The sequence below is a fragment of the Morone saxatilis genome, unplaced genomic scaffold (assembly GCF_004916995.1).
Source record: "Morone saxatilis isolate NCDOM2014 unplaced genomic scaffold, NCSU_SB_2.0 Contig23, whole genome shotgun sequence".
Lineage (NCBI taxonomy): Eukaryota > Metazoa > Chordata > Actinopteri > Moronidae > Morone > Morone saxatilis.
Window position 1 is genome coordinate 18,481,288 of NW_023339796.1, and position 14,927 is coordinate 18,496,214.

The 14,927-nt window shown below is 41.5% G+C and overlaps 1 protein-coding gene across 2 annotated transcripts in view; it reads right to left on the reverse strand.

Moving 5' to 3' along the window:
• Positions 1-10,367: 10,367 nt before the first annotated feature.
• Positions 10,368-14,927, reverse strand: part of LOC118334673 (WW domain-containing adapter protein with coiled-coil-like) — an 11,411-nt gene continuing 6,851 nt past the window's right edge. Inside the window, exons 8-13 of one of the 2 annotated variants that reach the window (XM_035670699.1) lie at positions 14,593-14,709; positions 13,968-14,116; positions 13,671-13,762; positions 12,937-13,120; positions 11,983-12,110; positions 10,368-11,886 (exon numbers count right to left, since the gene is read on the reverse strand). In XM_035670699.1, the coding sequence (XP_035526592.1) occupies positions 11,817-11,886; positions 11,983-12,110; positions 12,937-13,120; positions 13,671-13,762; positions 13,968-14,116; positions 14,593-14,709 (740 nt within the window). In that variant the 3' untranslated portion in view covers positions 10,368-11,816. The remainder of the gene's footprint in view (positions 11,887-11,982; positions 12,111-12,936; positions 13,121-13,670; positions 13,763-13,967; positions 14,117-14,592; positions 14,710-14,927) is intronic. The other variant, XM_035670700.1, reaches the window with a different exon arrangement.

The window sequence follows — 14,927 nt, forward strand, 5'->3', positions numbered from 1 at the left end:
CCCCCGTTACCCCCCCCCCCCCCAGTTCAATTTGGGTTCTTTTGTCTCTATGTTTATCTCTGTTCGTGTCTAATAGATTGAGAGAATATTTTCAATCACATTTAAGACTATCTCACCGTGGTCAGATATCTTTGTGAAAGGAAGGAATTGTTGCTATGTACCAGCAAGTGTCCATCACTTGTGAGTTTCTGACTGCAGTTTTAGACACTGTTATAGTGTCAGCAAAACAAAAAATATAAATCCATGCTGGTACAACAAGTCACTTAAAATGTAAAAGCAAAAATGATCTTCCACGCAAGTCAGATATACAGAAAATATTTTCCTAGAGTAAATTGCAGAGACAAGAATGACAGACAACTAATCTCACCTCAGTTCTGTCTGTCACAGACACTCCAACAATAGACCCTGTAAATCTTCTTTCTTTTGAATATTGCTTTAAAGCTTTCCTCCCATTCACTGAGCTCCATTTTGTCCAGTCAGGGGTCAGACGTCAGGGAGTGTTTCAAAAGTAACTTCACACTGTGATAAGTGTTTTATTGTTCTGCAAACTGTTTCTCGCAATCAAATTGGCTTCATCAGACTATTGTCGTGCAAGCCTGTAATTTGGCATCAGGACTACACATTCTGAGTTAGATTGCTGGTGTGGCAGCTTCTCACACGCATCACAATGAATCAGCATTTAATGTTGTTTTGTCGAATGATCAGAAAACCAAAATGCAAACTTGAGAGACACTCCTTTTCTTTCTATTTCCACCGGTGGCCTTGGTTCAGCCTGGCCAAAGTACAAATCACAAAGGGACATGTTTGCAAGCAGGGCCAATGATTTTCATTGTGGAGTGCAGTGTATTATCAGTGCAGTCAGTCTCCTGGCTCGCAAACCCTCGCCAGCTGCCAGGTCGTTTTAGAGATATATTTTCCAAAAAAAAAACATTTTTGTTCATTACAAACAATGGGGGGAGAAATAAGTAAAGAGGAGGAAAGTAGATATGTTACATTGTAGAAGTAGAGCTATGTTCCTTTGCAATGTTAAGTTAGCCAACATTTGATCAGAAGTAAAGATGGAGGACAAAAGTACTTTGATGCAGAAAGGCAGAGCAGAGCTGCTCAACAGTCATAAAGTTGAGTCAAACCAGCAAAACTTTTGATTGCACTTTTAGGCAAGACATCTATTGATTAGACCTTTAGACAAATATTTTATGGTTGATTATCTTTCCTTTCTCTTGAATCGTGTTTAACTGCACTGAATGCTCAAGCCAAAATACATGGAACATTTAGGGCCGGCTCTAGGGTTTGCTGGAAATCAAGCTACTGCAAAGTAGGAGGAAATCTTCTGATTGGAGTGCATATTGCACAGCTCATTGATATTTGTTTATGTGATGACATAAAGACTTGATTAAAATTGCTTTTTGGAGACATTACTCCCATAAGCTTTACACATATAAACATAAAGTCGTCTGGTAAAAAAGGGAGTGTAACTTTTGAAAGAAAAAATAGCCCAATCTTCCTCTTTCAAATAGTTGAATTCATAAGCAATAGAACACTCCTCTGTGTGAGTCTGTTTAGCACTTACTGTTGCTACACTATTTTACAATATCTGTGGCAGATTTACCCCTCGACATTCTTAATTTTTTAAACAATGTATCCTTGATTTCAGAGAGATAGACAAAAGCAGCTTCTCATTTCTGGCCGACGACTGATTTTGCCACGTGAAATTACAACTGCAGATTTGAGCTGTAGTTAGCTAGCTAATTAAGCTCCAGCTAATTTTATGTTTCCAGCTGACTTGTTTTAATGAATGAATGACCATATCTATGGCCAGTGTTTGGGATAGGAGATCCAGATGGAGAGGGCAAAAAAAGAGGCTGTCACTCCAGGTCCGGTGCTTCGTCCTGAGTAGTGGGGACAGGAGTTTGGCATCAGAGTAGCAGAGGCTGCGGGGACACAGCATGGTGGTAGAGCAGGTCAGTGAGGTATGGGGGGACTGGTTATGGTGGGCTTTGTGAATTAAGAGAAGGACTCAAATCCATTATGGGACGGAGTGTGTGTCGGTGAGCAGTCAAGCAGCAGAGTTCTGGATAAACTGGAGTTCCTTTAGGACTTTGGATGGTGTGCCATATAAGAGTGGAGTGGGTTGAAGTAGTGATGGATTTAGTGGAGATGTAAAGCTGCATGTCATCAGCATGGAAGTGGAGACCATGACGCATATGATGTTACCGAGGGGGGGGCATATAGAGCAGTGACACTCAACTTCAATGTCAACAACAACAACGTCTCCTAGCAAGTTGAGAATCCTTGATATAGAAGATAAACAGGAGGGGGCCAAGCACCAAACCCTGGGGGTCGCCTTGGGACACAGAAGCAGTGAAGGAGCTATATTTGTTGATGTTGATGAACTGGTGTGTGCTTGTTATATATTACCTTAGCCAGGAGAGGGTAGTACCGGTGATGTTGAGTGAGAATTCAAGATGGGAGAGAAGAATGGTGTGGTTGATGTTGTCGAAAGTTGCAGTGAGGTTGAGGAGGATGAGAATCTTAAGCTCAATATTTCTGTGACTAACGTTACTGAGTCAGTTTTACAACTTTCTGGGTCTTCTACTGCTACTACTACTACTACTACTACTACGTTTTAGCATCTACCATTATCCTGTTCCTGTTGTCCTGTATCCTGTCCACAGTGCTCCCTGTTCACACTTTCAAGTAGAAGAGGACCCACTGGTAAGGCAGGAAACTCTTGGCTGTTGAAGCACTTAATTACATTTTTCCCAAAGTAAAACCTTAGTCACATTAGGCAACTTGGAGCCCCATGAGCCATACAAAAGTGCTTTAACTATTTGAAACAATAACAGTTTTGCTTTGCAATTATTCCCCAGCTAATTGACCATTGTTCTCAGAAGGATAATTGGTCCAGTCTAATGCTGCTCCAAACTGTCTGAGAATTTCCCAGCTATTTATTATTGTTCAGCATTAACATTTACAGTCCAGCTGTGGGGTATAATGTTGTGGCATTTTCAGTTCAGTATTGTCAGCTCAGGGCTTTTTCAAAAGCCTTTAACACATTCTCATGACCCGGGGTGGAGTTACTTTATTGGTTATTGGATGGGTCAATCATTATCAAAAACAGGTTTTACAGCACGTCTGATGCTTTAATTCAAGTGCTTAGTTGAGTTCTAGGATTACAGTGAAATTGCAATACAGTTCCAAGAGGAATATACAGGTCAGGCAACCTGCTAAGCCAGTCAATGTAGCAAGAGAAACTGTTGTTGTGTTGCTGTTGAACAATTATTAAAAACAAAATACACATGACCTTCTTCTAAAACCTATTTGAAAGGCCAGGGAAATGCCACATATGTCACCTACAATTAAGCACACCAACTTTGTTGTACTGAAGTGTTGAAAACCTCCCTTTGTTAACTAGTCCTACTACTTGCTTGTCTCTCTTAATGGCTCTCATGTGTATGGGACTATATAAAGGTGCAGGAATATGACAGAATTCTCCAAACAGGTTCTTCTTCATTTAATGTTAGAAAAGTGAAAAACATATAAAAGCATAATTCTCTCTGTGAAAATTAGTTTAAATGAGCCCCCACACCTTTTGAATGCTTAAGCAATGTGATCAGATTTATATACAGAAGACAAGAGGGATTTTTGCCTTTTAGCTTGCAACAACCAACCAAATAGCTACAAACCTGTATCAGTAAACAGTCTTCAACTGTTAATGCAATTAAGACATTGTAGGCCCTAGTGAGGTCCCAAATGTGCTTTGGCTGCTTCAGTGACCTCTGGAAATGGTCATAATTTGTGCTGCCTGCCATAAGCCTGGACCATGAATCCTCCAGTGTGAGTGAGTTGGTAATAACTGTGATTCAGATCCACAGCAACCTATAGCACCTCCTGAGAGCACCTGACTTTCCAGCCTCGCTGTTCAGATCTGTCTGGTTATAGGAAAATTGAACCTCTTTCCATCCACTGTAAGGTAGATTCATTCAAGTCCAAATGATGTAAGATAAGATAAGAAAAAGAGCCAATAATCAAGCTTTGATCTTTCTTTTGAGGTATTTTTATCCCAATTTAGAAACCCTTATGATTCTTTGTCTATCCTGAGGCCAAATACCATAACAATGTCTAAATCGTTCAATGTTTATTTTTCTTTTTTATAATGTGGTTGAAGCACTAATTTTCATCTCTGGATGCAAACCAGACAGTAATTTGCTCATGAATACCTCTTCAACTCACACTTGGAGCAAAGCAGCCCATGAGAAACTAATTTTCTGTTAAATTTCATCAGTAGGTCTGACCACTGACTAACAGCACTCCCCTGTGGTAAGTCTGTTTTGTTACAGTGTCTGAAACAAAATGAGGCTGCCAATATCCTGCCCACTTGTACACTTCACCCATTTGTCTATGTGGATTTTTATTTATATATGCATTAGATACATCCCTCTATCTTGCAAACAATCACAACTACAGTAAATGTATAGTTGAGCAGGTCATATGTATCTGATTAACAGGTAAAGAAATCCACTGCTACTCTAAGTTGCACACCACGTCTGCTATCCTGAGATGTCTTAGCAAAAACACCTCGCTTTTGTTATTTCTACACAAACAATGTTTTACTGGGATGGTTAGCGCAACAGAATCATTCCGGGGAATTGTGGTTTGGGGCAAAAAGTCATCAACTCTCAAAAATAACTAGAGGTTTTTATGCATTATGTGTGCAAGTCATTTAAAAGATGAGCTACAGTATCAATGTTTAGATAGACGGATTTCAGAAGTCCCTGGGCTGGAAAACATAGATTAGTCTGGGAAATAAATGAAAGCAAATAAAAGATGTATACAGACACTTGCAGAAAGGCAATTCCAATTGTGAGTGCGTTCGTTGTAATTTTTAGGTGCTTCACTGCCACAGAGAGGGTGAGTTGTGATTTGAATAGTGTATGAGACAGTGTTTCCACTGGTAAATGACAAATCTCTCATGGTTCTGCAGAGATCACTCCATGCATTAAAACAGACTTTTCTAGGTATGTGAGGGTTACACTTCACGTATTGTTGGGAAATGTACTCTCAGATAACAATGAATGGCATTCTCCTATGAACCTATTGCAATACCCCTTTCTTGCTGCTGTCATGTATCAGCTTATCATTATCTTAAAGCCCCTGAAAACTTGGTTTAGTATTTCTCTGTAACAATAAATATTCTTGACTAATAACAAAAAATGAATTAAACTGTTCCTCAGGGGACCAGTGTGTAGGATTTAGTGGCATCTAACTGTGTAGTTGAAGATTACAACCCCCTCGCCTCGCACTTCTGTTCCAAACCAGTGTTTGTTTTTTCTGTTCTGGGTTACTGTAGAAACATGGCGGTTCAACATGGCAGCAAACAAAAAGCGATACCAATATATATTATACCCAATTTCTGCCCTTCCACCAATATATCTTTACACACTGGACCTTTAAATGTACAATGACTGAAAAACAAGCTGTGAACCCAACACTGATACATCTATCACCTCTGATATTGCAAACTTGTTCGCTGGTTAACAGTTTCCTATTTACACATCCAGCAGACACAGAGCAACATTAACATTCATTTGGAGCCTTGTTGCTGGTCACTTGATAAATGTAAGTCTTAATATAGAAGGGCAGTTTTGGTTTAACTGTGAAATATCCGTTGCTAAACGCTCCACTATGTCCACCTGCTAATCGCTAACTTGTCTGTCTGCTGTTGGGTGCAGGTAGCGTACAGTCGGTTTTTTAAGAGCTTTTTTTTTTACTTTAAAAGAAAGTGGACCAGAACATTAAAACTGTGAACTGTAAAGTTAAAACACTGTGCTGAAAGACGTTAAAATCCCAGGGACCTGTGAAGTTCGCATGATAATTCTCTGTGGGTTTATCACTAAACTTTTCACTGTGAGAAAAGCACAGAAATCTCTCATGTAAAACCACCCATGACTCACAGGCAGAAGCTGATTGAGTAAAGGTGTTTTTCAGGGCCTTTAATAATGGAAATTATTTTAATAATATGGACCATGAGACTCATATGGACTGCGTTGCTGCCCATGCCTCTGTTACATATCACAGCTAAGGTGGCCTCCAGGATTACAGTGGGCCTGAGGAATTAAATCACAAGATATGATTCATAGCACACCAACATATTTGATTTAAGACTGCCAACATCCACCTCCGACCATCAGTCCACAAGTATTACCATTCTAATGTAGAAAAGATAATCAAAGACACAGTGTGTACTAAAATCTTAACAGTGCATGTGCTACATTCAGAGAGCCTGCATAATGACACATGTCCCACTCTCACCCCTCATGTCTCAATGACAGTCTAAATGATGTGAGCTTTTAAAGGCACTGGCCATCAGGTCTCTCATTTATCAAAAGTTTTACAAAGTCAACCAAAGCTTACCCCCCTTCGATGTTGAGTTCAGTTTGAGGGGAGATCGGTCACTTTAATGTAACCCCCCCTGGCAGGGGCGATGGGAGAGGAGTAGTAGGGAGTTGATGATGTCGGGGGTTGGAAATGGTCAGTGGAAGGGTGAAGAAGATGACAAGGACAGAGAGGAAGAGAGGGCGATAGAAAAACAAGGAAAAAGGGGTGAGATGAGGCGAAATGCCAGGAGGTTGAGATAGAACTAATTGAAGAGCAGAGGGGAGGAGCGGTGAATGGAGAAACAGGGCTAATGGCTGAGCCCACAGCTGGCCAGCTTGGATCAGGGGTACCCATAAATAAACATGTGACAGTGATAAATATAGTATGGCAGGTCATCAGCACAGTTACCCATGCACCCCAAGGACACTGCTGGTGAAAGAAGCCATAGGACACGGACTGCCCAGTGTCTCACATACTCTGACTGATGTGCGGCTGATTGAGGTTCGATGTGTGAGGAGGCGTTATAAAAGTCCCCATGAGACAACAGACTGAACAGAGAAGGTAAGCGCAGACGGAGATGACCTTTAACCTGCGCTGTATGAAGTGAACACTGAAGGATCGAAGGCAGGAGTGATGGGATCTATCAATCAAACTGGTGTGGAGATATATTGGCTGTTATATAAGGTGACAGTGATCAAGCCTATCAGGGTTTAAGGGATGATGAAGTGCAATATTTCTGCGCTGCCTCTTGGGGCAAAAGAGGCAATATCTTGTTCAGACAGAGTTTTGAATTTTTGCTGACATGAGAAAAAAAATGTTCACCTTTGTAATATAAAATTATAAAAAGTAAAAGTTCAGTTAAACAAAATAATGAGTGCAATGGTAATGCTCTTTCTTATCCCAGACACTGCTATTAATTATGTTAGTTGTTACATTTTCATTGCTTTGGTAGGAACATTTCACAATCTAAATAAAAACATTGGTGTATACCAAAGAACAAACAAAACTCCCTCCAAACTCTTGTCTTGTCTTTCATTAATGCACTTCTATTGGTTCTCTATCTTGCACGTTGCAAATATCATCCCGGTCAATTTTGCACATTGCTGTACAGCTCTTAGATCTTTCTATCTTTATTTATGTTTTAAAATTCCTTGATTGGAATTCTTATGCACCAAGGCACTAAGGCACATTCCTCTATGTGTAAACTTACTTGGCAACAAACCCGATTCTGATCAGACGGGTTCTCAGGCACCAAGATGAGGCTACCATCACCTGCATCATTGGCAGGATTTCAAACAATGATGAGACTTCATATCAAATCAACAATCTAGCAGACTGGCACAGATAACAGCTAACTGCTCAACACCACCAAACAAAGGAACTGATAGCTGATCTTAGGAAAAAAGAGACTGCCTTGTCTCATTGCCCTGTGACGTCCCCCATCAGAGGAGCTAAGGTGGAGCAGATGAACACTTTTAGGTTCCTGGGAATCAACATCACAGAGAACCTGTCATGGTCATCTCACATCTCCACCCTGGTTGAGAAAATACGACTACAACCAGCACTGTGATGGTAGCTTGGACCAGGCGTTAGCAGCAGTGATGCAGTGATGCTGCATTCTGGGGTTGAGCTGCAGACCTATGAAGAAGCCGAGTTAACTTCTCCTTTCCATTAACATGGGAAAAAGCAGCCTGAGATTCATTATCAGCTGTGATTCAGGAGGCAAGTATAAATATGCTTGACTTAACCAACAGGATTATACAAACACAATGTGTCACCGCTGTAAATGGTCAAAAAGACAGCATGGACCACAGAGACAAAAGAAAAACTATTTAGAACAACTAACTCCATGTGAGGCTCTTCATTATCTCAGGTCAGAACTAGCCTAAAACGAATGGTCCATTCTGAGTCGTAGATCACACGATGAGGGGATTTTAATTGTGTTTACTTCTGCATGCTAGAGATGAAGCTGTAATAGAAAGCGGAGACTGTTGCAGCTGGGTTTGTAATGAGAGCAGCTCACTGCAATCTCTCCGTGCCCTCTGATAATACTCTATATGAGGACAAATGAAGCAGCTCTAGTAGACACATTTGGTGAAGGCTGCACATATGGCTGCTGATACATCAACTAGAAAAGTCTCAGGTGTTGTGCTATGATTAAATGATAATAAATGAAATCGAGGGTAAATTGTGAATACACAATAAGCAGTTTCAGGGAGTATAAAAAAGATTAATTGGCTCCAAATCAGGGGCCACTGCTGACCAGCGCAAAAGTATAGAAAGGTGTTCTTACGTTGGCTGTGAATCCCTAAACTTTCCCAGCAGCAAAGGAACAAAGTATAACTGTACCCCGACTACTAGATGGTACAAACAAGAATATACTAAGTAACACTGACACTCTGCTCATGCTCATTCTTGCAGTTCACTGAAATTTAAGAGATCAAACGTGTCAACATAAGAGACGAATTAACCATTGAACACATCTGAAGCTGGCCAACCTTAAAACAAGAATTCCCAAGTGCAGAATTTAATTCACTTGATGTTAAAAGAGGAAAAAGAAACATCTCTTAAGTTAATCAATGCACAAGCTTTTAGGTTGAAAGACTTTGAATTTATATGCAAATTAATTAGAAGAGCAATGCTGACACTAAAGCACATATATAACAGCTCATCTGCAGTTTGTGGAGTCAGTGTTTCAGTGTTTAAATGATATTAATATACTCAAGTGGTGTCAAGCCATGCAGATAGTCTCAGTTTTATTTGTCCAAGTTTTGAGATAACTGCGTCAGAGATTTCAAGTATGATGGAGGTGGACTGAATTTTGTTTGTGGCACTGCACTGGGGGGAAAGACCGGCCTCTTGTGCTGGCTCTCTGTATGCAGACTCATCTTGTGTGCATAAGTTAACCAAAACGTAGGTACGAATTGTATCTTGTGCGCACGCAATTAAGTATTCCTGTGAGCTCAATGTAGTAAAATGTGGCCTCATTAGTCTATATATTTTTTCTATGGCCGCTCCTTATCATTCTTTAAAGACCAAATCAATCCTTAACATCTTTACGTGCTTATGTAAAATCAGTCTTTAACATCCAGTATCTTCCAGGATGTAATCACCATCATTATCATCACTTAATGTACGGTCTCTCTTTCTTTCTGCAGTTTAACCAGAGGATATTTTTGCAGCAACTGAAAAAAGCACTGCAGTTGGGGAAAAATGTAGCATTGTGGTGTAGGAAGGACTGAAACAGCTTTCCAAGGCGCGAGCTGATCTATGCTCAGAGGGGCGACTACGCACAAGGTTCACAAGCTGACTGTGGAGCTGCACGAGGAGGAAAGGCTGCTGAGGTGTTCAAACTAAAAGGCCAAGTTCAATGTCATCCTAGATACACCTCTCTGATACACCACCCGAGTTATAACACGGGTTAACTTGGATTTTATCCAGCCGTCCACGTTTGTTTAGGCAACATCTCAAAAGTGACATGTACAGTCATAGGTTTTTAATCTGATAGAGCAAAAAATGCACAAATAAGCAGAAGCAGATTCAAGGTGTGATGGCTCACTGTCACCATCTTGTGGCCAACAATGGAGCTGCACTCCACAATTACAGTGTGCACATGGTGCGAGCATAAGTTGCTCCAACCAGTGAAGACTATGGGGACACCTACACCTGACGAGTAATTGACAGAGTGCCATGGTCTGATCCCATTCAATTACATTCCCGTCACGCCAACACTCCACCGCTGCATATTACTCACTTTAATTTAGCAAAATTACAGAATTGCATAACTCATGAGGACACACACACACACACACACACACACACACACACAACACACACACCCCACCTCACACACACACACACAACACACAACACACACAACACACACACACACACACACACACACACACACACAACACACACACACACACACACACACACACACACACACACACACACAACTGAGAGGTAAGTAAAAGTCAAGCGAGAGGTGTGGTATAATATTTTATTCTCATATTTTATGGAATACAAAGCCCCCCCAACCCCACCGCCCCCCCCAAAAGTGTGCACATCAGATGTGGTGGAAACTATTCAAGGACAAGGAAAAGAATAACCGAGAGACAAAGTAAGTTTCTTAATGGGTGTAGAAGTGTACGACAGTTTAATGTGATGTTTATATAAAAGTATACCCTCTCATCATGAATGAACCCTTTAAAAAAAGTAGCCAAATCTGGCTAGAGTCAGTTAATAAAAGGGCTGCAGCCATAACAGCTGAACAAAAATGAGAAACAAAAACGTGGGTTACCTTTTTGAAAAAATAAATTGTCTTTCCATTGATATTTTCTATCATGACTACAAGGACGTAATCAATCATGTGCAACAATAATTTAGCTTTACATGACTGTAAACTCAGTCACTTTTCTTTTATCTCTTGCTAAGCTGCACAAAAGGAATGAAATATTTCCCAAATCGACTTGGGAGAGAAACAAAGTGTTGACAATTATAGAAAAAAGACAAATAGCGGAAGGGATAAGAAAATGGCCAGCAGGGCTACGAATGACTATAACCTCATGTACTAGCAGCCAACCTAGGTCCAATAATGTAGGCTTTTTCAAAAATGGCTTTGAAACTTCTGGAGTTTGTTTGACCGAACTAGCCGTAACTCCTCAGTAAATTTGAACCACTGGAACCAAAACGCAGATTCCCATCACCTGGGACAAAATAACCAAAGCACATTTAAGTATTTTCAGAAAGATCTGGCAAAACGTCTTCGCTAATCTCATGACATGTAAAACCAGCCAGCCCTAAGACGCACTGGGATGGCAAAACCACTGACAAGTATAGTGAATAGAAAATAACATTAGTAACATCACTGCCATTGAATCCATACATTTCAATGCATGACAAAGTCCATTTCAGAGGACTGGAGAGAGAACGAGTCCGTTCAAACCGCCCTCAGAACTGTGTCACGCCAATTATTACGAGATGGTTTTGTTTTAGTTGATTTTCCCAAGAATGAATTGTAATCTTTTCCTGACCACTACACATCAAAAACACACCAGAAAACAAGTTAACCCAATACAATACACACAATCCAAGGTTCACAGTCCGAAAAGGTGCTGTTTGAAAAGAGCCTCAGGTCCTCTGGGTTCACTGGTTAAAGTGTCCGACGCGGTAAACTGACAGTTTCACTTCTCAGTGAGAGCAATTCATGTGGTGGACACTGGAAAAACTAATTTTTAAAAAAGAAAAGAAAAAAAAGACATGTTCAGGATGATGGAGCTTCACCTTGTCAGCCACTGTCTTCTAACAGCTTCTCTCAGTTGCTCTAGTAGGGAGAATAAACAGGCGGTGGCAGCTTGCTGTCCATGTCTATTCCTCTTTTTTTAAATCATTATTGTAATCCATCAATCCCAGTCCTTTCTTCTCCGGTCTGCTCCTCACACCATGTAGGAGTTCTGGTTCTTCAGCTTGTCCAGCTCTTTGCTCTGTTGCCTCAGAAACAGGATTCTGTAGTTAAGGGAGGAGAACAAGCACATGAATTTGTGACGCGATCGTCCTGCCCAGTTAATGTGGATCTGTGTGCAAATGTAACATTGGGCTCACCTCTGTTCCCTCAGTGTGGCCTGAATTTCACACACTCTGACCAGGGAGCGGAGGTTCTTCAGCTCTGTGCAGATCTCAGACATGTACAAGCTGCCCATGTTGTGGATGTCCTCACGCAACCGAGCCGCCTGACGGAACGGGAGGAGGGCTTTGTGTCAAGTTACGACTAGAGTTTCACGACAAACATTCAACATACTGCGACAACAAGGATCAACATTAGCTTCCTGATTTTGTGCTTCTGAACTAAACAAAACTGAAAGTTGAGCTGCAGGTTTAGTCTAGACCTTCAAAGTAGACGTTTCACAGAGAGTACCATCACAAGGACTGCTTACCTGGTATTTCACAAGCTTTCAACCACAACTAAGCCTTCCTCTGCAGATGGGAGTTGCTCGGTTGTCATGTAGATGGTTTAGCTTTTATGGTTTATTGCAACCTTCAGAAACATCAAGTAGACCTTGTGAAACCTATTTGTTTTGCCCAGAAGCTTCTGTTCTGGCCTCATGACTGGACAAAACCACCAACGCTCTGGGCTTCCCTGGCTCCACGATGCTGCTACAGCTGTAAAAACCAGTGGTAAGCAGCCCTGTCTCCATCTACCCAGAGTCAGTGACATTGGTGAGGTGCCTGTGTAGAGCCCCAAGCATACTAAAAGACAGTAACCACCGCAGCCACAGCCTGTTCACCCTGCTGCCGTCTGCCAGGCGATACAGAAGTATCCACTGCAGAACCACCAGACCGCAGAGCAGCTTATTTCCTCAGGCTGAGAAACTCAACTCATCCTCCTTACTCCACCATAAATAAGTTTATTTTTATCTGTTATTATTTATTCCTCCATTTATATCATTTTTTGTTTTGCAAGTAGCAAATGGGACTAAAACTTGCATTTTGCCATAAAATGATAAATAAACGAACCTTGTACCTGTGTAACGTGAACACCTCTGTGGTGGGCAGTACCTGTTTCTCAGTGTTCTCTGAAGGCCATCCTTGGATATGTCTGATGAGGTTCTCATCAAAATGAGCTGCCAGGGTGGGAGTGAAGGACCCGGGGGTGTCGGCCTGGGTTTGGCTGGTGCTGCTTGAGGGGACATGGGGCAACGCAGCACCAGATGTGTTTGATCCCGTACACAGCATCTCCTGGCTGTTGGAGCGAGACAACAGATTAACTGAGTGTAGATGCCACAATGTCAATAAACTCCAACTGCAGTTTCCCTAATGATGGAATACTGATGTGTTGGCATATTCCTCACAGATACTGCAGATTATTCAGTCTATACCATTTTATTACAATCTCTGAATAACTCAAACACTGCTCAACATATTTTGAAGAGATGTGGGTAAATAACTAGACTCAATGATGGATGACTGCATGTCAAAAAAGCTAGCATACTTCTAGTTCAGGGAACTGAATAATTAGGACTGAAGAACGTGCGGTTGCTCTAACACTGCACATGCATTTATGTAATAGTAGTCATCCACATTGGACTCAAGCAGCAATAAATTACTTTTCTTACTGTTTACATGTCTTTCCTGAAAATTCTAAATACACAGACCTCACTGTAAGCCGGCTTCTCGTTTTTGTCATTGGGATGGACTGTCCTTTTAGTTGTGAAAATACTCCTTCGTTTTTATTTGTCTGCTTTACCTCCAAGCAATCCATCATCACAAACTAAATGCGCTAGTGTTTCTACCTTCTCTGCTGGAGAGTTCTGGGGTCCTCTGGACGCTTCTCAGCAGTCTGAGAAAGGGAGACTGAGCCTTGTTTACCTAGAGACATACTGACCTGAAAGGGGGAAGAACAGATGGCAAGAGAGGAAAAAAATATGTATGAAAACAAAAGCCAGTAAGAAAAGATGTCGCAGACGAGGGCAGTTGTATAAGAAAGCGGAGAACAGAAGGGAAAGATTGGCTTAGTCATGAGCAACGGGAAGTTCTCCTCCGTTCATCACACTGGACTTTTCTTTGTTACTTCTGGTTCTGCCACTCACCCTTGTTTGTAAGGATGTGATGCTGCCAGGGTGCACGCCCAGAATGGATTTCTGGTTGCTCTGTGGTGTGCCGTTCCGTGGTGAGACATACGGCCGCGGTGATGATGCGTCAGATGTCAGAGAGACAGGCGACTGACTGGAGTGCTGGGCTGAAACAGGAAGCCAGAAGTCAGTACGGAGGAAAAGAAGATCTTTCTGATCTAATCATCTTAAACATATACAAATACAGAATGCAGTAATTTCCTTGTTTGAATATCACCTACGAACGATCAGTTTAGCAACAAGGCAGCAAACAATCTGACAAGCTAATTAAAAGACTACAGTCCTGTAATAAGGCTTTCACACTTGGGATCGCTACACACGCAACACGTCCTCTGTTCCAGCAGAGGAGGCTCACTGTAATACATGGGTGAACATTTTGTTTATCCACATAGCTGTAGTCTAACCGTGTATATATCACATAAACTGACTGACTGAAATGGTAACAAATCGGGTTTAACGCTGCATTAAAAAATATTTTTGGAGACAGGCAGAGCAGGATTCTTTTTTTTTTTTTCTTCCTTTTTTAAAAAAAAGGGATATTAGTTTGTGTAGCAGATGGTGAGAAACAGCGAGGAGGCCGTACCTTGGTTGGAGTGCTGAGCAGCTGAGAGCAGAGCAGTGACGTTGAAAGCAGGTCCAGCAGTGAGGAGCTTATGAAGCACAGACCGCAAGGAAGCTTGGGTGACAGCAGCTGCCAAGACTGGAGGGAGGAAAGAGGAAACGTGTACACACACACACACACAGGTGAGTGCGCAAGGACACACAACAGGTGAGTGCAGTAACACGCATGGTTGAGTCAGAAAACACAGTTAAGATAAGGAACAAATCAACGGATAGATTAATCTTTTCACCAGCCGCAGGAGCCGGTTCATGTAAATATAATTTTACCAGCGAACAGCTGGAGGAACTTGGGGGGGG